General features: G+C 46.1%; 2 protein-coding genes across 8 annotated transcripts in view; both read right to left on the bottom strand.

The window, feature by feature from the left end:
• The window catches only part of CKAP5 (cytoskeleton associated protein 5), a 52,854-nt gene extending 50,795 nt beyond the window's left edge, over positions 1 to 2,059 (bottom strand). For all 5 annotated transcript variants that reach the window (XM_074584457.1, XM_074584458.1, XM_074584459.1 and 2 more), the window contains exon 1: positions 1,944 to 2,059. The gene's annotated coding sequence lies outside the window, so the exon portion shown is untranslated. The remainder of the gene's footprint in view (positions 1 to 1,943) is intronic.
• A 796-nt stretch (positions 2,060 to 2,855) lies between these two features.
• The window catches only part of LRP4 (LDL receptor related protein 4), an 83,444-nt gene continuing 63,012 nt past the window's right edge, over positions 2,856 to 23,287 (bottom strand). The window contains exons 14-39 of one of the 3 annotated variants that reach the window (XM_074584455.1): positions 22,741 to 22,958; positions 22,223 to 22,399; positions 21,523 to 21,648; positions 20,603 to 20,811; positions 19,896 to 19,977; positions 19,164 to 19,269; positions 18,625 to 18,826; positions 18,106 to 18,295; positions 17,722 to 17,853; positions 16,906 to 17,046; positions 16,094 to 16,180; positions 15,708 to 15,879; positions 15,464 to 15,626; positions 14,992 to 15,217; positions 13,276 to 13,579; positions 12,715 to 12,933; positions 12,271 to 12,405; positions 11,951 to 12,059; positions 11,483 to 11,627; positions 10,840 to 10,953; positions 10,410 to 10,533; positions 9,347 to 9,414; positions 8,670 to 8,757; positions 8,375 to 8,516; positions 7,779 to 7,847; positions 2,856 to 6,621 (exon numbers count right to left, since the gene is read on the bottom strand). In XM_074584455.1, coding sequence (XP_074440556.1) covers positions 7,803 to 7,847; positions 8,375 to 8,516; positions 8,670 to 8,757; positions 9,347 to 9,414; positions 10,410 to 10,533; positions 10,840 to 10,953; positions 11,483 to 11,627; positions 11,951 to 12,059; positions 12,271 to 12,405; positions 12,715 to 12,933; positions 13,276 to 13,579; positions 14,992 to 15,217; positions 15,464 to 15,626; positions 15,708 to 15,879; positions 16,094 to 16,180; positions 16,906 to 17,046; positions 17,722 to 17,853; positions 18,106 to 18,295; positions 18,625 to 18,826; positions 19,164 to 19,269; positions 19,896 to 19,977; positions 20,603 to 20,811; positions 21,523 to 21,648; positions 22,223 to 22,399; positions 22,741 to 22,958 — 3,724 coding nt within the window. In that variant the 3' untranslated portion in view covers positions 2,856 to 6,621; positions 7,779 to 7,802. The remainder of the gene's footprint in view (positions 6,622 to 7,778; positions 7,848 to 8,374; positions 8,517 to 8,669; positions 8,758 to 9,346; positions 9,415 to 10,409; positions 10,534 to 10,839; positions 10,954 to 11,482; positions 11,628 to 11,950; positions 12,060 to 12,270; positions 12,406 to 12,714; positions 12,934 to 13,275; positions 13,580 to 14,991; positions 15,218 to 15,463; positions 15,627 to 15,707; positions 15,880 to 16,093; positions 16,181 to 16,905; positions 17,047 to 17,721; positions 17,854 to 18,105; positions 18,296 to 18,624; positions 18,827 to 19,163; positions 19,270 to 19,895; positions 19,978 to 20,602; positions 20,812 to 21,522; positions 21,649 to 22,222; positions 22,400 to 22,740; positions 22,959 to 23,287) is intronic. The other 2 variants (XM_074584453.1, XM_074584454.1) reach the window with 2 other exon arrangements.

Raw genomic sequence — 23,287 nt, 5'->3', positions numbered from 1 at the left:
GTCTCATATCAGTACAAATTTAAAGCAGCCTGACTGCTCTAATTCCCATGCTTCTGAAATCCAAGCTTCATTTATTTTTGCGCAGGTGTCACATAAGTATTTTCTTCCACAGCAGACCCCCTAGTTAATGTTCCCAACGATGCATTCTTGAGAATTAACTTCAATACATCTACAAAGATTTATTTAGCATCTATAGCTAAATTTAGCATTTAGTTTGTTGTACTTTAAGGCCATTCTTTTGTTGATTCTGCTTTGATATATCACTCTCTCAATGTTGCTTAAAAAGTTTAACCCTATTGCAACTCTTGGGGGAGGGGGGGAAAGAAGATGCATCTCTAAGTTTTAAATGTAGGGGAAGCTACCAAAACAGCAAAGTTTAAAGAAAGGTCAAGCCTGAAGCAAGAAATTCAGACCAAATTCTAATTTCTGCACAATCAACTGATATTGGACACCAAAGAATCAAAACTCTAAGGGCAGCCTGCATCCAATTATTCTTCTTTTTTGACTTGACCCTATTGCAAAGTTTTAATAATAGGTTTCTACGAGTAACCTTTTAGAATACTTCGATATTTAAGATTCTCAGCATTTGGAAATATGCATCTTTACAGTTTCAAACCAATAGATACGTTCATTAAAAGTCTATAGCTATAGCAATGCTTTCTCCAATACATAAGCAATAAATAAGGAAGATCTCCCACAGCTGGTAGCCTAACACCCTGACAACTACTCATCCCTTTCTCATCTGCAGACGGCTACTTTTAACAGCGCTGCAGTTTAGTGGTAGTACTAGAAGATGTAACACTAAACACAAAGTAATAAATCAGCAAAAAAAGGAAAAATGTAGCATAATTAGATAGCTGATATACACCACACAAATTAATTTGAAAATCGTAGCGAATGAGTTCATTCATTCATTTTTATATTCGTATAATATTCATTTTTATAGTCATATTCATTCATTTTTAGAACAGAGCCCAGGTCGGCTTCAGCTGCACCGAAGTTTCATTCCTCAGCTTCATTCCTAAACAACACTTTGGGTATCTCACTGACAGAGGTCCAAATTCGCGAGGAAAACCCCTACACACCAACCTGAAAGCTACTATCTTAAGAAGAATCACAAGACACTGACTCACAAAGAGAATCAAATAAAATAGTGAGGGGCGGGACAACGAGACTCACATTTCTGTCCAGACCCTTTTCACATACACTAGAGAAGATTCAACAAGGAAGCACCTCCTGGTGAGGGACCCTGGAGATCCAAGACTAACACCTGCGCCCAACAACAGGGCTGTAGATGGGAGGGGAGCTCACACCTTTTGCTTTAAGATTATAATCACCTAAGGGAATATTTTGCTCCGGTCACTTTTGAGAGGAAACGAATCCTACACGCAGCGCCCCCCGAAACGCACACTGGGGGGACAGAAGATGCCAGGTCCGTATTTCCGATGAGAGCCGTTCGGAAAGGGCTGAGCCCGGCCCCGGGCCCACCCTGCCGGCCGCCTCCCAGGCAAGGCCCCAGCAGCTCGCAACCGCGCCTGGGCCCACAGTGATGACACGAAAGAGGCGACCGCGGCGCAGCAGCCCGAGCCACGGCTCCCCGCGGCGCCGACACCCCCCGCTCCGCGGGCGGCCTAGGCGAGCGGCGCCCCTTAAGCCTCCACAGCGCGCCGTGGTACAGGCCGCGGCCTCCCACCGTTAGCGGTCGTGGCCCCCACAGTCCCCTCAGCCCCGGCAGCAGCTCCAGGCGAAGCCCATGGGCCTGGGCCGTTCCCGCGGAGGGATGTCAGCGCCGCTCAGGACCGTGCCGCCGCCCAGTCCCCAGGTGAGGGAGGCTGAGGCCCAGCGGCGGGGGAAGGCCTACTCCACCCTCCCGCGGGCCCGGGGAGCCGCGGAGAAAGGGGCCGGGAGCCCACCATAGAAGGGACAGTGACGGCGACTCTCACCTGGGCCCCAGCGGGTCGGGCGCGGCGAGTGTCCGGCCGCTCCTCGGCGGTGTTTGAAATCACTAAAACCGCCCGCACCTCCCAGTGTCCTCAGCGCCCGTTGGCCGGCAGCGGCCCCACCCACGCCCGCAGCCGCTCGCGTTATTGGTTCGTTTGAATCCGGCAGCGACAACGCGTACTCCGCGCACTCTGGAGGCGGCCGCCGGGGCCCACTGGCCCGCGGGGAGAGCGCACCGCGGCGGGGACGGCCTCTGGCGGCGCCGTTGTCCCGGGCCCTGCGGCCTGCGCACTCTGCTCGGCAGCCACCGAGGCGTGCCGGGGAAGGAGGCCGCTGCGCCCGCCCGCCCCTGCGGGGAGACTCGGGCCGCCGCGGCCCCGGTGAGGGTGTGGGGCGGCCGCGGGTCCGTAGTGCCCGGCCCCGGTGGCGTCCTGGGGCAGCTGAACCCGTCCCCTTCCGCAAGCAAAGCAGCTCCGAGCTGTCTGTGTTCAGCTGTCGGGAATGGCCGGTTATAGCGTAATGGGCTCGCTCTCCTTTAATATTTTTAATATGATTAGTGAGTTCAACAAAAAGGAACTGTGTTTTCCCTCCTTTGTTTCTTCACCTCCGCTGAAGCAAGCGAAGGAAAAATTCTTAGGGGTAACCAGCAGACAAGGGACAGGGGAGGGCCACCAGCACAATTGCATCTTACAATGCCACCACACTGCATAAGCATCATCGATTTGTAAAGAGGGAGGTGTTTATATTTGTGTGTGACCTCAGTGAAATCACTTCTGTGCTGTGCTTCAACTGTAAAATGAGGAGGAATAACGCTAAAATGTTTTAAATGCTTTTGGTACTTCTTTCATCAGAATGGGCTACGAGATTAACACTAGTAGTGCAGTGTCAGTTAACAGTGAATGTTTCATTCATTATTTGCACCATTTAATCTCTTCGTTATAGAAAAAATGCAACAGAATTTTGAATAAAACCCCTTACAGATAGAAAATTAGCTCTCCTTCACAGCTTTATTTTCCACTGGGCAGAGGCTTGAGACAACTACAGTCCTAATACTTTCCAAAAAGAGGAACATCCTCTTCTGCAGTTGTCCTGTTGAAATGGTAACAAAAAGGAAAAAAAGCAAGGGCGGGGGGGTGAGCGGTATTATATGTGCGCAGGAATTTGCAAAAGTGCATGAGTGTGGATATTTGGCCCTCAATTCAAGGCCACAGTGGCAGAAGAAGTGTGTGTTACTATCAGATTATCCCAGATCCATTCCTACCTTCTCGCTCCTCTCAAATTAAGCAAAGTTGAGGTTCTGTGCAAACAAGTCTGGGAGCTCCTCTTTCAAAGGAGTGTCCAAGTAACATGCATGATTCACAACCAAAAGCCAGGCAGAGTGGTTAAGAAAAGCTAAATTTATATTAAATTATCATCAACCCCTAAAATACTGAACACAGTGGTTAAATAACTCCAGAAAGTCCAATGTCTCCAGTGAGTAACGTTAAAACCATTACACAGGAACACACGGAAATCACTGACGTTAGCTCAGGACAGACAGGAGAGAGGTTTGCTTTTTTACATAGTAAATCAGTGCTCAAGAGATCATCCTCCAGTGGCCTTTCTACATTCTTAACATCCTAAGTGCAACGAGGGTCTTCTCACTGGGGCTGTCTCTAGGAAAAAGAAACTCATCTCTGCCCACCTCACTGGTAGAAGAGAGGCTGTGGGACATTTTGTTGCTCCTTTTTGCCATAATCATTTGAGGAAGGGAGCAGAGAGCAGTTATGAATGGTTCTTAGCCTGGAGTGTGCAGGGTCCCTCCTGAGAAGCAGTAGAGAGTATCTGCCAAGGTGGAAATCAAAAGCACCAGAAGTTGTTGAAAAGACTGACTGGGTTTTCCTTTCCATTCTGCACTTGCGACTCGGACAGCGATTATTTTGACAGGCTGACTGAAGCTCAAGTGACAGGTCTGGGTAGATGTTTCCCTTCACCCCTGTCCCACCTCCAGATTTTGGTGCACATAAGCTACTGGGGCAAGGCTCCCTTTCCCCCAAATCCAAAGAAACCCTGCTCTCCTAGAAGTCAGAGCCTTCCTCCCTCATGCACCCACTCACTCCCAGCTCTGATGCCCCCACACATGGTTTCTGTTCAAATTGATTCTTCTGCCTATGCTTCATCCCTCTGGTGTTGTCCCTGCATGAGGCAGCTTAGACAGGCAAGGTCCATGTCAGCGATACACACTCCTTTCTCATTTCCCAGTCGAGTCCACGTCTCAATCCAAAAGTGCCTCTGCCCAATAAAAACAATGCTTCCCAGGCTGGAGTCAATCAAATAAATAATTAAATAACAATCTAATTAAAAAAATATCCCTCTGGGAGTAGGGAAGAGTCCCGCATTGACACAGGGAAATTTCCAAGCCTTAGGTCCAGTTCATTTTCCACAGGAATATACACCAGTCAGCCCAATGGTGCAGCTATAGACAGTTTCAAGCCACCTAGCCAGGTCAAACCTGCAGCCTTCCCCTCTCCGCAAAGCTACCTCTGCTGTAAAAAAGTACAGCCAACCCGCTGGCAACTGTCATGTTTTTCAGGTGTAGCAGAACCGTTAGTATATGAACAAGGTTAGAGCAGAGTAGGATGTATTTCCTTTTTTTTTTTTTTTTTTTTTTTTTTACCTGCTGGAAAAATACCACACAGGAGATGAACACACCTCTAAGCCATACCCCCCTAGTGTATACTTTGCTGTCTTTACGCCATGGGTGGGAATGTACTTCATGTCTCTCCTCGAGATAAAGAGGTTACAGAGTTTGCTGTGAGAAATTCTTCACTGGGAAGTTCTGCTTCCAAGTACCTGGCTTAACATTCAATATTTTACCATGATAGTATCCATATGACTTGAGGGGTTCATACAAATCTCATTTTTGAAGAAGCATCAAGAGATGTTTCCTCTATCTTTTTTCCCCCCTCTGAACAGACAGATGACAAGAGAAATCAAGAGAACATGAAAAGGTGGCAATAGCCCGTGTGAGCATGCAAGCCCCAGCTCCAGATGCTGCTGGGGTGTAACTGCAAGGGTAGGATTACACCGCCAGAGGGTAAAGGCCTTGGAGGCCAGAGAACAACTGAAGCTCATGCAGCTGATGGGAAAAATGACTTTGCAAGGAGAGCTATTTAGTGGTAACAGAAGAGCTTAAAGTGCAATTCTATCTGATAAACAACTATTTTAAATGACCCTTACAGCTCCCTGATTATTGTCTCCTATTCTAGGTCAAATGCGCTCAGCCTAGTAGTAAAGCAGTTCCTAACTGTCAGCACTGAGCATTCCCCTGGGAAAGACTTGACCTAGGAATTCTCTCTTTTCCCTCATTACGGTAATCTAAGATCCTAAAGGCCAAGAGAATTGGGACCTTGCAGAATTGGGACTGGTGGGGACTTAGCAAGTTTTCTTTTTCTTTTTTTTTATATATCAGTTATACAAAGACAAGAGTAGAATTTAGGTCTTGCTGAGATCCATTTCCTCCCATTAGCTCTGTAGAGCTAAGAACAATACCAATCTCTTCTCAAGAACAGCACTCTGACCCCACAGGGAGCAGTTCTGAAAGGACCATTTGCTGACTCTTGTTTTTCCAGAGTAGAAACATCTCTTAACAGGAAACGGGAGAACAAGAGCAGTGTCCACTGCCAGCAACAGACACAGTGCTCCAATCTGAGAATTCCTTAAAGTTTTTACTAGCAGATGGGAAAGTAAGCAGTGATGCTCTCATGAAGCCAGTCATGGCAACTGTGGTTACCCTCTTTTATGCCCATAAAAGGTGACCTGGTGCTGTGTTAGTGTTCCCTTGAGCCCCAAAATATACCCCATGTATTCCAAGACCTCTCTCAAGTCAGAGACGCCTCAACACAAAGCCTCAAAGGGTGTGGCTAGTGCTGGAATGACTAGGGGAACTTCTGTGACCAGGAGCTAGTAGTGAGGCAGCTCCGCTCTCTTCATGGGCATTGACCATGAGCTGGATGGCACAGGACTTGCAGGCTGCCAGAGAACACAGAATCTGAACCAGATTCAGGCCAAAGGAGTCACTGCAAAGGTTAATGTGGCAGCTTCCAGGAAAAGGGAACATATAAATAAACCACAGACAGTGAAAATGAGCCAAAGGGTCTCTGGGTTCCAACCCACCCATCCTCCCTCTCCAACCACAACAGCACAGCTGCCCAAGCTCCTTGCTGAAAGGCAGTCACAGTCTCTGGGCCACTCGCAAGGGAGGCTGGTCTCGGAGTCCTTCCTTGCCTAGCAGGCAGAGTCCTGTCTTTTTTGTGCAGAGCAGAGGCTAGGGAGGGTACGAGCATTTCCAAAGTCGCGTGTACTTTAGACCTCGCTCTCCGTGGAGGGCTTGCGTTGGTGCTTCCAGCCTGTGTCTGGGAGTGAGCCACGCCGTTCAGGTGTGGCTGCTGCTGTGTTAACACTGCTGCATTCAGACTGTTCTTCCTGTAGCAGCTGCTCAGTTTCGGTGTCATCCAGTGAACCAGAACTAGCCTGGATAGAGACCGTGTCTGTCTTCATGCAGACGTGGTCACGGAGGATCCCTCCTCGGGAGCTCCGAATCTGCTTAAGGTCATCCCACTCGGAATCATCACTGGATAAAAGGCATATCCCCTCCACAATCTTGATCTTCTCCTTGGTGTAGCTGTGGTCAGGACCAGTCTAGGGGGCAGACACATGAATGAAAAAAAAAAAATACATCTATGGAAAAATACGGCAAAGAGCAAAGCAGAGCTGGAACGTAGACAGAGAAGCAGACAAAAGGCTTTACCTCCACGTAAACAGTCACTGGCTTTGACTGTCACAATGGCAGAACCAAACTAAGTTTTCCTTCAGTTCTTCACCATCCCCAGAAAATTCTCCCTGCAAGAGCTCTCATTCCAAACTCCAGGAGCCTTCAAATCATGGAAGGCAAATGAGGATGAGTTGGCTCTTCTAATTCAACTATATATATATTCCCTGACAGCAGGGAGTAAGAACAACACTGAGCATAAAAAGTAAGAAAAAAAAAAACAAACCCAACAAAATGGGAAGCAAGAAGACCCAGAAGACTTCATGGTAAAAGTAGGCAGGGAATCGATTCTAGGTCTGCAATATCTTTATATCTGAATCATTCTAGATTCACCTCTCAGGAAAGCGCAGCTGGAATATCACTGTTGAGTCCGTGTCTCACAGTGATACAGGGGAGGGAGACTACAGGGGAACAACGAAAATGATCAGAGGCTAAAGGGACCACACTGAGATTAAAGTAGTGAAATCTGTCTAACTTGGCTCACTGACAAATAAGGAGCATTAGATCATCTGATCTATCCCTGAGGAGACAGTGAAGGGGGCAGGGAAAATATACATCTGGGTATATCTAGAAGCAGCAGAATTAAGAGAAAAGGTGAAAAGATTTAGGTTCCCAGATAAATAATCCTGGCATATCCTCAGTAAATAAGGCTAAAATGGCAGGAAAGTATGGGAAATCTATGGGATAGTACCTTTGAAAAACAAAGCCAGGGAACATTCCCCTCTGGGTAAGTCTTGCTGTGATCCCAGCTAGAGGAACTAAGTGATCTAACAAAATCTCATAAATATTTCTACAGAAATTATCTTTTTCAAGTCTCACATGCTAAGTATGAGTAGCCAAAGCCAAGACTAAAGGATCTGCCATAGAAAATGACCTATACTTTCTCGACAGACAGTAGAGCTGGTTTAAGGACATAAAAGCAGGGAGGAAAAAAAACAAGAAAGAGCAATTAGTATGGGACAGTGCTTGAGCCACACAACAGAGCTTGAGTGAGGGAGGCAGGATCAAACACATAGAATAGTGATACCTGACGTGAGGATGTGGACGGAAATCAGAAGAGGGAAGATGAGAAGCTATCTGAGTGATAAGAAAGCTTCTGAGGAGAAAACAGAGGAAAAACTAAGTGCCGCAAGATATCCTATCAAACCCTCTCCCATCCTGTGGCACACAGGGCAGACCTCCGCAGGCCTTTAAAATGCTCCCTATCCCACCCCTGCACAGCCAGGAGCCACGTTCTTGTCACCAAACTCCTTCTGGCTGCCTGGTTCCCCTGCTGACTGTCCAAAGTAATCTTGGTGCAACAGTCACTAACTGGGACTGTATCCAGGGAACACAATCCCCTTTGACTCCTGTATTTCAAGGGCCAGCACCCAATGCAAATGAAATACAAGACACTATGGGAGCAGGGAAGAAGCAGAGAGCTAAAGACAGGTCTAATTCACTACAGCTCACTGGGGAAGAGGTGCTGCTAGTTGATCTCCATAGGAGCCTGAGCAATTCACTGAAGCTGTCCTGTGTCCTAGAAGTAAATGCTGACAAGTTGCAGTGTTTTCACATACTAAGGCCTGTAATACTCAACAGCAGCTTGATCTGGGCTCCCATGTCCTTAGTAGCAGCTCTTACCTCTTTCTTATAGCACAACTGGTTGTACATGGTTGGTTTGGGAATTGCTTCAATCTTCACCTCCTGGGTAGATGTCCGATATGAAGGATTACTGTAGGTTAGGTTCCCCAGGCTAGGGTCCGTGAACTTGGACTTATTATGCCTAGAGGGAGAGAGCTGTCAAACACTGCTTCCATTGGAGAACAAAGGGATTGTAAATGACAATAAAGAAAGATGAAGTGCTTTCAGGAGCCGCCTTCTCCTACAACCCTAGATTTTACTATTGGTCAGGAGAGGGGGAAAAAAGATCACTTACCTATATACAATTAAAGCAGCAATAAGCAGCAAAATAAACAAGATGCTGAGAAGACCTCCAATAATGTAGCTGACATGCAGTCCTTCTCCTGAAAGTGAACAGCAACAGTAACTGATGCACTCTCCTTAATTTCCACTGAATAATACTGACCTCGGTGTAACGCCTAATACAGAGGTTTTACACCATACAGAAGCAAAATGTCAGCACATCAAGGTTTAGCTGAGAGTTTTGTTTGGCTTCATATGAAACCAAACCCTTCCTCCCACCCAGGCCCCAGCAAACCAAGGAACATCAAGATCTTTGTAATGGGGTTGAATAAGGATGAGTTAGATCCCCTACTGCAGGTTACTACTGCAGTGGGAAACAATTACTCCAGTCAGCCATCCTCAACTAAACATGAAGGGGAAGGTGAAAGAGAGTATCATTAATGGTAAGAGTCCAATGGATGAGGCATAGGAAGAAAGAAAACAGAACTATTCTTCAGACCAAAGACCAAAGTGTCATTTGAAAAAGTCCCCATACGAGCTAATGAACATGTATGGCTGACGTTCATCCTCAGACATGCTTTGCTCTGCTCAGTTTCAGAAATTGGAGTTTCAAACATTATGGACTAGGAAGGCCTGGGCACATCTAGAGGAACAACCCTGGTGGAGAAGAGTTAAAGAAAAAAAACTCACCCATGGTTGCCAACACTGCCTCGTTGGCATGGGTACACAAGCCTCGCCTAGCATCTTTGTCAGAGCAGCTGAATGACACAAGGACAGTTAGTTACTGATAGTAGTATCAACAGTATCAAGGGTATCAAAAGACAAGATGGGACAGGCTAGCACTAATATCCCTTCCATTTCCAGCTCAACAACAGGAGCCTTCCTTTCTGTTCTTCAGTATCCTTCTGCATCCAGAGGAGAGAGGACCATATACATATATATAGGAGGGTGTGTGTGTATATATCAACTATAGGTCTGCAATATCTTTATATCTGAGTCGTTCTAAATTCGCCTCTCAGGTACACCGGTGCATACATATATCTATCCATCAGAACACAAATTTCAGCATCAGTGCTGAAGCAAAAATCAGAAGAACCTGGAGTCAGCACAAAGAACTTTCTAACTCAATACATCATACTCAATAAAGTGGAAGTTTTGCCTTGTAAATAACCCAGCCATATATTATACAACATACTTTTTTGCTGGGCAGTAGGAATAGCAGGCTGTAGGGAATTAGCAGAAAAAAGTCCCTTAACTACATGCATTGTAACTTAAATGTTAGAGCTGTAAAGGTTCTGTTCTGCCCCTAACAAGCTACCCCTTTGTGGCCAGGGCAGAACCACTTCACTTCCTCAGATGTCTGGGTCAGGTCTCAGATGTTTCAGTGAACTAAAGCAACAGCCTCCTCTCTCCTCCTTTCAGAAATAAGTTCTCAAAATTAAGAGTTCAAAAATCAACCAAACGAATGACATGGTCTCGGGAGGACTTTAACACTTCAGCACAGTCAGACTAAACACACGTTTCAATAGAACAGACAGAAAGATCTCTGCACCTCTTTCTTGCCAGCTCAACAGAGTTATGCATTCTTTGTCAAAATGGTTTTCCCCATTATGAACGTGAAGTCTGGAGCTGGAATAGCCTCTTTTGGCTAGGAAGAGGTGCATTTGGATGATAACCAGAAGGGGCTTGCATGTTGCACCTTGCACAAGCTGTGACTTTCACGCCCCAATTCCAAGAGAACAAGAGCACTTACTTTCCTTCCACTGCTTCCAGAGATGTGAGAGGTTTGGTTGTTGAGGTACCTACTCTGCCAGGTGGTGTCTGACTTCTCTCACTTACACTGGTGGGTTCAGGACCAGGGGGCACCACACCAGGAACTAGAACAACAGAGAAAAATAAGCAGGACTCCAACTTTGTGGGACAGATGAACAAATCTGGTAAGCTATAGAGAGTTTCTAAAATGGCCTATATGAGTAGCTTTCCCATCTCAAACCCAGTCTGTCAGCAGGAAAGACAGAAGAAGGCTCTACTGCTCACAGCCACCTTCCAGTATATGACTCTGCATAAGTTTTTATACACTGGAGAGCTTCAGATGCTCTGGTTGCCACTGCCACTGCAATAAGCATAAGCAGTGGCTCACTTATGAAAGCTACTACCCAAGTGACAGTCATCAGTAAACTCACTAGTAGAACAGGGCCGCCCATCTGGTTCATCCGGGCATGCGCAGATGAAGTCAGAAGCCCTGGCAAAGCAGAGGTGAGTGCAGCCTCCATTGTTCACTCCGCAAGCATTAGTACCTGGAAGGAACAAACAAGTCTCTAAATACGCTGCAGATGACTAGGTAGGAGCTCAGAGCAACAACCTTTTTTCCTGCTCAGCCAGAGATACTTCCTACAAATCCAGCAAGTTACTACGCTCTGGCACATCCTCTTCATTTGACTGCTAAGAAAGTGATGACAATAGCCAGACAGTGGTAGGATTAGGGCAGTCTTGAAAGGAAGGCACTGGAAATCATTAGATGGGAGCCCAATCAACACAGCTGCCCAGATTAAAGAACAAAAAGCTCACATTCTTCTGTTTTAACACAATGTCTGATGAACAACACAGAAAGTGACATTTGCTAATCAAAGCTGTAACAGAACGTGCTTAAGATGTACATAACTGAAATGTCACAGGTAGACAAGGAATGTGGCCAGGGAAGATGCACTAACAGTTTGAGTGTAAGAAAGGATGCCAATCTTGCTTGACATCTACAGTAGCACAGTGGTTCCAGAGTTCTTTTTATCTAAAATTAGCATTTGCCTGAATCAAGGTCCTCCTCTTTACCTGTCTGTCTCTGAGGGGAAACGACAATGATATCCATCAGTCCCTCAACATTGGCTAGGACTGTCTCTTTGTTCCGCCCAGAGTATTTGTCCACTCTCTGGATAGATTTGGTTTGCCAGTCAGTCCAGTATATCCATCTATCCTGCTGCTCAGGGAGACAGCAAAGGAAAATCACAGCCATTAGCATGTTTAGCCACATAGACACAGGATACCCATAAAAAACACATCCCAGTGGCAGAAGGCTCCAAACAAAGGCCTTTTCAACCCCCTCCCCTCTTATAAAGAAAATGACTGTCTGCACCCTACAGGAATTCAGACAAACTTCCTTTTTTAGCTCCACAGAAGAGTTAAGTACTATATCTTCAGCCATCCTGGTTCCCTCAGACTATAACAATTCCCTGTCGCCAAGCTCCACTGTCCAAACACATCAACACACCAGGTAGAATGGTGGCAGCAGAAAATTCTTACCTGTGTCAGAGCAAAGGGATGCGACACCTGGCTGACCAACACTTGCCGTAGCTTCCCATTGAGATCACAACTCTCTATACGATCAAGATGTGCATCCACCCAGTAAATCCTGGAGAAATAGGGAAAGAGGTGAGTTTCCATCTATACAATCTCTCTTTACTTTCTAGACCTTTGCTAGCCAAGGTGGATCAGACAAAGAAAACCAAAAACAATCCACACCCAAACCCACAACACTACTCCAATAAACCAAGCCAAGACGACTAAAAAAAATTCATTACAAGCCTTAACCCTATGCAAGTGTAAGAAAACGTTTCACTGACCTCCTGGTGTCATAATCCAAAGTCAATCCATTGGGCCATCCTAGGTCAGTGTTAATCAGGATTTTACGTTCAGAGCCATCCAAGTTTGCTCGTTCAATTTTAGCAATGTGACCCCAATCTGTCCAGAAGAGGTACCTGAACAGATAAAAAGCAAGCATAAGAAGAAAAGAACATTCCATTTAGCCTAATGAAAGTTTTAGTTTTGAACTGAAATGCCAGATTCTTCAGGTTCAAGAAAGATCATGTGGTGTGTAGCTTTCTTCTCTCAGCCACCTGCCCAATTTTCAAATTCACTGTCTGCCTGATTACATCTGTCACTCAGAGCCAGCCTCTTGCTAGTACCAGCAGATTCACACAGCACATCTCTTCTTCCTCCTACAACCTCCTCTTCCAGTCTCCCTCTGCGCAGCCCTTCTCCCTGCCGCATCAATACCCCATACCTACCCCTTCTTGGGAAAGACAGCAATGGCTCGGGGCTCATCCAGGCTGTTATTGATCAGAACTTTTCTGGAGCTTCCATCCAGTCTAGCTACTTCTATGGTATTGCGTCCTGTGTCTGTCCAGTAAAGGTTCCTGGCAACCCAGTCCACCGCCAGGCCATCTGTAGTCTTCAGACCCTGACCAATAACAGTTTCCATGTTGCTGCCATTCAGATCAGACCGCCTGGATGAAAATCAATGACAAATGGCAGTGAGGAACGGGTAGCTCCCGGAAAGCCTTCACACCTCTATGTGTGATCCCCATCAGCCACAGGGCCACTTCATACTGCTACCTCCCTAATACCTTTTTCCCCATAGTCTCCAGCAGGTTAAACGTTAAACGCACTTTCAGCATTTACTTCAGCGATAGACATGATGCTGTGAACCAAAGACAAGGTAAGTAGCGGTGTATTGCTAGCATCTCAGTCTCCCCAACTTATTGGCACACTCCACAGCTCACTGTGGCACAACCAGCACAAGCAGCTGGGTGACCTGGGCACTGGCCAAGCAGATGTCTGGCACCCACCTGATGACATCAAGAAATACATCTGTGTAGTAAATCTTGCCATCCACACTATCATAGTCCAGAGAAATTACGTTGTTCAGCTCAGGGACAGGTATGTGCACATCTGTGTGGTCACTGGTGTCCAGTGAGATACGACGGATGGAAGCACGGCTAGAGAAAAGTAGGTAGGTCTCTGGAGAAGAGTCACACGTCTGCTCATCTCTCTTCAGTTGGATGCCAGTGGGGCAGGCACAGGAGAAGCCAGTGGGGTGAGGCAAGCAAAGGTGAGAGCAGCCACCATTACGAACTCCACATTTATTGAAGCCTTTAGAAATATGGAAAGCATAGTTTAAGGATCGGTGTGGTCCCACAGACCAAAGCTTTATTTTAAAGGCTACATAAATGCACAACTTGCTAGCAGCTGAATTCATCCTGATCGTCCCAGCCTTGCTGGGAATCTACAGCCCTTCATCCAGAGACTGCCTTCCGCCCCTCCAAGATTCAGGGTGGGTATGGGCATGGTTGGGCAAGGAGAACAGGAAGGCACAGAAGAAGGAGGTGCATTAGGAGCAAAGTCTTGACCTGCATTCCTTGCTAATCATAGTTTTCCCACGGAAAAAGGAACAGCCAAATGCTGATAGATTCACATAACTGCAGTTTAGCTTTATTATTGCTGCAAATGGTAATGCTGACAGAAAGATCCAACCCAGTGGGGAAGCAGCGTGACAATGCACCAGCGGCCAGGCTGACAAAGAAGCTTCTGTTTCAACTTAGCTGCACACAGTGGCAAGTAAACAAAAGCATCAGAGAAGCCTGCTGAAAGTGCCTGACATATTAGGGTCATATCCTTTTTTTTTTTAATTGAAAAAAAAAAAAAAACCAAAACAGCATACATTTACTAGGAGGGGATAAACCCAGAAGACAGGTGCAGGGAGTGAGAAGAAGACAACAGGGATATGACGGCTAGAGTTTTGGTTAGCTTTAAGTTATATTGTGAAGTTATGCTGTCAAGACTGATGTTCTGATGTTAGTATCCACAGGAGAAGCAGCACAGATTTTTCTGTAGAAGTACATATTAGGGAAATTTCACCAGAATGAAGCCACAGCACAAAGCAACAACTCCCACTGAAGAGCAAAGAGGAAAGACAGGGTAACATAGGATACCCAAAGAGTAACATGAGGAATCTGACTCTGGCAAAGAATAGTTGGAGAGCATGATATATTAAGAGCAACTAAAGAAGCAGAGATTTTGTATAACAAAGTGGCAGACAGGAAGATGAAGCCTGTAATGGTTGGGAAAAAAGTGACTAGAACTTGAAATAAAGTTTCAGCAACTGGCTTAAGAGGAATTAATGCCTTTTGGAGTTAAAAAAGGGGAACTGTCCAATGCCAGTAGACTCTGGTGAAGCTTAATAGGGCATGACTCATTCAGTCCTCCTAAGAAAGTAGCTCTCGTGTGTGAGAATGAGGTTGTCAGTGTAATCCAGTGAAGGAAATGGGATGAAAGGGGTCAAAAGCCATGCAGTAATAAACAAACACCAGACCTATGGAGCTGGGTAAACAAGGAGAAGTGCAAAAAATACGTAAATAAGAGGGAAGAAGTAAAGAAAGATGGGTTTTGAGAAGTTACTCTATCACTCATGCTTCACACCAAACGACTCTTTTCTGTGACATCTCTGAAGGGCTCCCCTAGTCACCACAGAGCCCTGCTGATTTGGTAGCAGCCTAGCAACTCACCCAGGGGCCGTGCCCTATCAACAGCTTGAATGTCCATGAGGCCAGGCAGGTTTGCCCTCACCAAGATGACATTGGCACCAGTGTCCTTATCAGCCCTGTGAATGCTGCGAGTTTGCCAGTCAGTCCAGTAGATATAAGAGTCCAGCAAAGTGAGGCCATAAGGATGTTGCACTGGGGACAGCAGGGTGCGGCGGTTAGCACCATTGAGATCTGCAGCCTCGATACGCTGAAGAAAGAAGTAAACATCAGCGCCACACTCAAAACACTAATCCTCTTGCTAGCAATTACTATATCAAGTGGAAAACAGAGCCTAAGCAAGTGATGTTATTCAAGTCCACCCTCCCCATAGTCCATACTCTCAGAAAAGCTTATGTTCCCCTTGCTATTTTGATAGCTTGCTCAAAAACTTCAAAACAGCCTCCAGGCTACCAAAGAACCCAATGACAAACAATGCTGAGGAACAGAATCGGACCTCTGTGTGTGCATCAGCCCAGAGCAACTGTGATCCAGCCTTATCCACTGCCAGTCCATTAGGCCAGCCGAGGTTATTGCTGATCAGCACCGTACGTCCAGAGCCATCCATCCCAGAGCGTTCCAGCTTGGCATTCTCACCCCAGTCCGTCCAGTACATATACCTGGGGAAAAGCAAGCAAGTATTACGGAAACAGGTCAAAAGTCCTGTTCTAACCCCTAGACAGCCTCTTGACAACACTAACCCCATCTCATGGTATAAAGCTATTGCTCGAGGGCTGTCCAGGTTCTGCCAGACCAAGACTTTCCTCATGGAGCCATCAAGGTTGCCCACTTCAATTCGGTTTGTTCCTGTATCTGTCCAATATATCTTCCTGCCAATAGCATCCACAGCCAGCCCATCTGTAGTCAACAGACCTGAGAAAACAGAAAGGTGTACTGGTCACTGCTCGTTCTCCCAGCTTAGTCAGGAACTTATGGTATTCCCATTGTGCACCTCATCAGGCAGTTGCTTTAGGCTTTGCTTGCCCTTCCACTGGAAATTTAAAGATTATTCTACCAGGGTGTCAGAGAATCTCTCTTTTTCATGCTGCATGGAGGCAAGAGGCTCCCAGGTCAAAATATTTCTTACCTGTAGTGATGATGTCCTCAAATTGTGAGCCATCTAGGGCAGCCCGGCTGATTTTACGCAGCGTACTGTCTGACCAGTAAACCTTTCCTGGGTGGAAGAAGAAAGAGAAACTTTAAAAAAGCCCACAACAAAACCAAATCAAAACAAACCCCAACAACCAAAGAGCAGAATCTTAAAAAACAGATCCAGGTCTCTAACTACCAGCTACACCATTCAAAACAGATCTGACTGCACAGGAATAACAGCAGCACAAGACTATTAGGCTAGAGTGATAAAACAGTACAAATTATCTTGTTCCAGTCCTCCCCAAAGTATGTAGGGGCACTGGCACTCTGACCTTTACACAAGGCCAGAGAACACAAAACACATTATCAGCTAATAGCAGAGTCTCCCACATCTGATTTTTCAAAATGTTCCAGAGGACAGCAATCAGATCATCTACCTTACTGTACAACAGTGAGTTTACATCCAGCACAGCATCAGATATTTAGTATACATGAACAGCCACAGTCTCAGCTCTCCTGCTGTAAAAGGCTTCAGCAGGAGGAAAGCTTTCTTAAATCCAAAGCGCACAGGAACCTGACCCAATATAGCAGGCAGCTTCTTCCTCTTAGTTGGGGTTCTCTGTTTTCCTATAAGGATATTCCTTTCCTGATTGGAAAGAAATATTTGCAGCACGTACTAGGAAAAAAAACCTACCCAAATTCACAACCTACATTAAGATCTGCACTTGGGTCTTTACTCAGACATTTAGATATGAAGTCACTTGTTGCCTTTCAAACAGATAGTTGGATACAATAGGAAGTTCAGACCTTCACGAGGATCCACTCCAATTGCAATGGTGTTCTTCATGGTGACATTGACTGAGATGACAACATCTGCAAAGTAGGGAATATCCAGAGACACCATCCGGATGTCAGTCCTTCTGGCAAAGATCAGAAAGCTGGTCATTCCTGCAGGGAGTTGAAAATGGACAGATATCAGCAAGGAACTAGTTCAGTCAACTGTAGGCATCATTTATTGAATATTCTGGAGGTGACATCCACTTCGGTGGAAAAGGGGGAGTCTCAGACAGATCTCAGCTTATGGGAATCTGGGTACAAAAGCTTTATTGAGCATTATTGAATGCTTGTTTACATTCAAGTTGAAAAGGAGTGCACTCATAGAAGAGTTACTTCTGCTAATATGTGTGGGAAACAGGAATTAGGAATCACTTTTCTCCTGCTAAGGAGAAAAAGTGAATGTACCATGGCCTGAAGCTGAGTGCCTTCCACAATCCTCAAGAAGAGGGTCCATGGGAGGAGTACAGATTATTAAAGAGGTGCTATTAAAGAATATAGCACCTTGTAGTTAAAAAAGAATCCACCTCCCAAAAGTATGGGGAAAAACGTGACATCTGGTATAGTTGCCAAACGTAATTTCAAGAAAAATTTCTTCTGCATCAATCCAGTTATCGGTAAGTTTCCTCATAGTAAATCCCACTCAAATTGAAGGTACAGGCATCAAATGGGTTTTTCAAGGAGTAAAACAGATAAACACATAAAAGTGCATTTTATTCTCCAACAAGGCAGGAGCAAAATGTAGCTGTGATACAAAACTGCAATGAGGTTCCTACAGAGAGGACTCACCAGGGGAGCAGGTCTTGCCATCAGATTGCAGGTTGATCCCAGTAGGGCAGGTACAGCTGTAACCTTTTGGAAGAGGTGCCAAAAGGCACAGGTGACTGCAGCCTCCATTGCTAACTTCACATGCTGTATGTACTAGAGCAAGGAGAATGAGAAATCCATAAGCCACTAGCACAGGCACAAAAAAGCGGTGCAACAGCTATAGAAATGTATTCTAGAATGCCCTTAAATACCAAGCCAAGAATTACTCTCATGCTCTCATATTCCACCCAGTGACTTAAGGCATCGAGGGCTGACAGACAGGTCAGCTCCCTGCAGGAGAGCTGTGCCACATACTAGAGCCTGAGCAAGCTCTTGGCTCAGTGTGGCTTCGGGCGAGCTCTGTACCTGGTGGCCTGTGCCGGTGGAAAACATGAATATCCATAAGATTCTCCAGATTGTCCTGCAGCGTTTCCCGAGCCTGCCCAGTCCTTCTATCTGCGCTCTGGATGCTTTTGGCCTGCCAGTCTGTCCAGTAGATTCTCTCGCCATAAAGAGTAAGTCCAAAGGGGTGAGGCAGATTGCTCCCAATCAGCACCTGGTCAGATTACCCCCAGCCCCCCCAAAAAACATTACTAAGAAGTCACTAAGGGGAAGAGGCTTCCCTTGCCCCCTCTCAGCATCATAATGTACAGTCACAGCAAAAGGAGAGTGATGGGGTAACATCAGCCCTCAAATGGAGGTTCCCTCACACGCAGTTTGCAAGTAAACTAGGGAGCTCTTCTCTCCCAGTGAAAGCAGCTCAGCATGTCTTGATTTCAAGATTTCACTTTCAACTGGAAAGAGAGGCAGGGGCCATCAGCACTCTGTGCTCTAGGACTTACACCTCAGGCTCCTAGATGCCCTCCTCAAGGATGGCTTCCTTACCTTCCTGTTGTTTCCATCCAGACTGGCATACTCGATGGTCTTCATGCCTGCATCTGCCCAGTACAAGCGCTGTGACTCATAGTCAATGGCCAAACCATTAGGCCATGTCAGGTTGGAGGAAATGATCACCAAGCGGTTTGAGGCATCCATACCAGCACGCTCAATTTTTGGGCTGGCTCCCCAGTCAGTCCAGTACATGAACCTGAACACAAGCCCAGACAGAAGTGAATGCTTGCACTCCTTCACTGACACTAAGGCCAGGCAGTGTAGCAGAGAAGCAAGAGAGTCTTTAGTTACTTCATCCCCAGGATAAACAAATGAAAACACAAGTCAGCTCCTGCAAGCTCCACAGCACAACAGGCAATTATCCCTGCTTATCTCGTTCCACTAGCATCCAAAATCAGGTCTCTAATTTCAGTCTTTTGCAGGATGTTGAACAATGATACCACAGAGAAAGACAACTGTACAAAGCCAAAGAACCTGAACATCTTTAGACGTGCAAGAACTGCCATATCATCCCAGAATAAAGAATCTCTCACCCTCCAATGGGGTCCACCACGATATCTCTAGGTCTGTCTAGGTTCTCCCAGATTAGAACAGTTCTCATGGTCCCGTCTGTGTTGGAGACCTCTATCCGATCTGTTCCTACAAAAGTCACGAGAGAGGAAGAGAGAAAGATCAAAAACTTCTGGAATCACAAGAGCTAAGGAAAAAAAAATCCATACAACAATGCATTCTTCTCCTCTGTCCATCTCTGTCCATAGCTGGAATATAGCTAAGAAACGTGCCTCAAGGTGTCACCTTGTTTAGATCTCTCAAGTCATCTCTGTGGCTATCACTGGTGCCGAGTCCTGTAAATCAGCTCTTTCCAAAGCCCCCAAGGTATCTACGTAGGCATAAGGGAACAGCTAGAAAAGAATCATGTTCCTTACATTTCTCTGAACTATGACTCTCCAGCAGGGAACATCCTCCAAACACTACGCTGTTTGAAGATATGTAAACACACAGAATCACAAGCTCTGTAGCAAGACAACAGCGGTGCTTGCCTTCTACTATAAAAATTTCTACAGAATTAGTACTGGGGATACTGCAAAGAGAATTAAACTAAGGATTCCACACCTCAACTCCCACTTTGTTAGAAGCAAAACTCCATTTTTTGCTAGACAGAAAGACAAATTTGGAATGAGACAGACAGAACTACCCAGCTGTTTTTCAGTTTTCATGACTAATAAGGAAGACAGAAGCCTAGGTAAAGCAGGGGATCCCAGTACCTGCATCAGTCCAGTATAGCTTGTTGGTGACCCAATCAATTGCCAGTCCAGCTGGACTTTCCAGGCTGGTCTCCACTACAACCTAAATAAAAAAAAAAAAGAAAAAATCCTTAGTGATATTAGACCTTAGGGGGAAAGCACTTGTCCAATGCACCACCTGCTCACCAATAATGCTAACTTCAAAAGGCAAAAGCCCAAGCAGAGCAATGCCATATGAGAGAGAGCATTAAGGACTTAGAAGTTCAAATAAGCCTTATGTTTGGAGAAACATCTATTTTTCAGGTCTGGTCAAACTGCAATTCCGAACTTTGAACTCTCTTCCCCTTATTTATGGCAACATTAGCCTAAGAGCATGTGCAAAAAGCATTCCCAAGGAGCATGGCTCTTGTTCCAAACGTAGTATGTAACAAAGGATTTAAAAGTTCTTCCTTTCAAGATTTTAGGGCTACAACAAAGGAGTTGACCACAGCTTACAAATCAACATGCTTCATGTCTCAATTCAAGGTTTTCCAAACAAGCAGGAATGTACACCAAACTTATGTACGAAGTGTGATCTCAGAGCTCTTCTGAGAAATAGGCAAATTAGTGAACAACAAATCCAGCATGAACTGCAGCTCATTAGAAGGCCAGTGTATCTCAGTGGCTTCAAATCTCATGCTCAAAGAGTCTCCTGGCTAGATGACCTCCACAGGTAGTTAACACTGTACCTCTTGGCTTGATCCATCCCATTTTGCTCGGCTGATTGAGTCGGTGCTAACATCTGTCCAGTAGACATAGTCATCCTTTGAGTCCCAGTCTAGAGCCACAGCGCTGCGAACATCAGCAAGGGGGATGACATCATCTGACAGGTCATCTGTGTCAAAGCTGATCCGACGGATGTCCATCCTTCGGGCAAAAAGCAGGAACTTGTCAAGACCTGATCAAAGGTCGAAAGGTCTTCTTTTAATTTCTCTAAGTTCAACAACACAGTGATAGACACAGACAATTCCCTGCTATATCCAACCTTAACCACTTACATCATCTCTCACTGTCAGGTCACAGACCAGGATTTTATTGGCAGCAAAGTATCACTGGGGGGATGGGCAGTGGGGGAACAGAGTAGTAGGGAGCTGTGTCCTAAGAGCAACCTATGCTGAGGGAACAAAGTCAACCATATTCTTCAAAGAATGGCATAGACCTCGCTCCAAATCAAATAGCTATGCCATCTCTTGTGAATCGAGGAGACAGTTGGTCTAATTCTTCCACATGGTCGCAAACCAAGAGAAACCGTGGCAATCAAGAGGACTGAAATTTTTGTCCATCACGGACCCAGCTCCTATGGGAGCTTTAGGGAAACAATCAGCTGCGACAGGTAACATGGCACCAGTAGCAGCCCTGAAATAAGGGCCCAAGGACGGAGCTTCTTTATATCCTCACCCATCAAGCCCAGTGAGGGCAAAGGGAATGCAGAACAGGGGAATGCATCAAAAAGATGAAGCACCCTCTGGTAGGGCCCTTAATACTACTAACTCAGTCTATCCAGCTGCACCTCCTTGGAAGCAACTGCTGCTGCTGCTTACTCCCATTGCCAACCCTCCGCCACCCACTGAACATCTGAGCATGCAGGCTGTGGTCCCACCTCACTTACTCTGGGCGCAGGCATGGCTGCTGGTCTTGCGGAAGCCCGTGGGGCAGGCGCAGGTGTAATCCTTGCTGCTTGGCAGGCAGAGGTGAGTACAGCCCCCGTTGTTGGCCCCACAACGGTTTCTCCCTGCTCAATTAGCCAAAGACAAAAACAACCAGGCATAAAACAAAGAGTAAAGAAAAGTGGAAAAACACCAGCTGAGGTGTTAAAACCCACATGGATAAGATAACTTGTCCAACCAGAAGTTAATTTAGAATAAGAAAACTTATAAACTAAAGCACTAACTCCATTTGTAGGGCTCAATTTTAAAATAAAGCATTTAACTCAATCCACTTCTAGAGCAGATTATGGCAATTGAAGAGGAATAAGGGAGGTGTCCGTCATTACTAGCACCCACTTATGATTTTTGTTCCCCTCCCAAAACAGCTCTCCCATAAACAAGCCACAAATAATTCTTACTGAAAAGCCTCAACTCCCATGTGTCAGCAGAGGGAGCTGTGGTAACAACCTAACACCAGGTTACTGGGGCTGAGGGACCTCAACTGAACTGCCAGGTGGAGCAAGTTCTACCGCAGCTCTGGACAAAGGTGGTAGATGTGTCGATACACCGGGTTCAGGCTTGCCGTCTCCCTGCTTTACAGGGTGGTGGGTGGCAGCAGGTCTTCTAGTGGCTAAAATGGGTCTCTACCCTCTCTGCAGTTACCTGCTGGCTGGCGCTGAGGATGCAGTGTGTGGATGTCCATAGGGAAGTGGAGTTTGTTGCGGATGATCTCCTGGTTCTTGCCTGTGAATTTGTTTGCGCTGTTGATGCTCTTGGTGTGCCAGTCTGTCCAGTACAAACTGTCCTCAAACACAGTGATAGCAAATGGGTGTGGGAGGCCTGTAACAGACATCCAATACAGGGATATAATCAGATCCTACAGGACTCAGGCTAGCAGGGAGACAAGGGAAAGCTCTTTCCACTGCCCCTTAGGCCTCGCCACGGTCAACCCACTCAAATCCCCCTTACACTAATATAATAGCCAATTCCTCTCTCCTGTCCACCAAAGACTGTGTAGCAAATCCCATCCCTCAGCAGCAGCAGAATTCATTCCACAGTGAAAGAACAGGAATCAAGTACAAAAGCAGGAGACAGTGGCTCTGAAACTCAGAGTAGCACTGTGTTATACTCTGTCGTCTTTACTACAGAGAGTGCTCCTTTTATGTTGCCCTGTTACTTACCTTGGCTAATAACAGCCTTCCTGTTCTGCCCGTCAAGGTCAGCTCTCTCAATGACATGATGTTTGGCATCCACCCAGTACATTCGATGTCCTGCATAGTCAATAGTCAGTCCATTGGGCCAGAAGAGGTGTGTGTCCGCAATGATGCGCCGATTAGAGCCATCCATGTTGGAATACTCAATGCGGGGAGTGTTGCCCCAGTCAGTCCAGTAGATAGTGCTGGAGGAAGCAGGGAAAGACAGGCTAGAAAACTCATGTCCCACACACTGCACGCAGCATCACTCCCTATCAGGGCAAAACAGTATCAGTCCTGTGACCCTGAGCATGAGACTGTGTCACAGCCATGGGAGAAGTGACAGCCAACAAGGTAACACCCATCACTTTCAGGCTGGTGAAACCTGAAGGGGCCAGAATAGGATTAAGGCTCTGAAGGTCCCCAGCACTGGCAGGTTCCCCAAACTGGCAGTACCAAATGAAGGCTTGAGCCCAGAGGCAGCCTTTGTGACCAAGGATGGGGTTTTGCATGTTCGTCTGGAAGCATTTGCATG

The sequence above is a fragment of the Larus michahellis genome, chromosome 4 (genome assembly GCF_964199755.1).
Source record: "Larus michahellis chromosome 4, bLarMic1.1, whole genome shotgun sequence".
Classification (NCBI taxonomy): domain Eukaryota; kingdom Metazoa; phylum Chordata; class Aves; order Charadriiformes; family Laridae; genus Larus; species Larus michahellis.
This window is presented reverse-complemented; position numbering and strand designations above follow the sequence as displayed.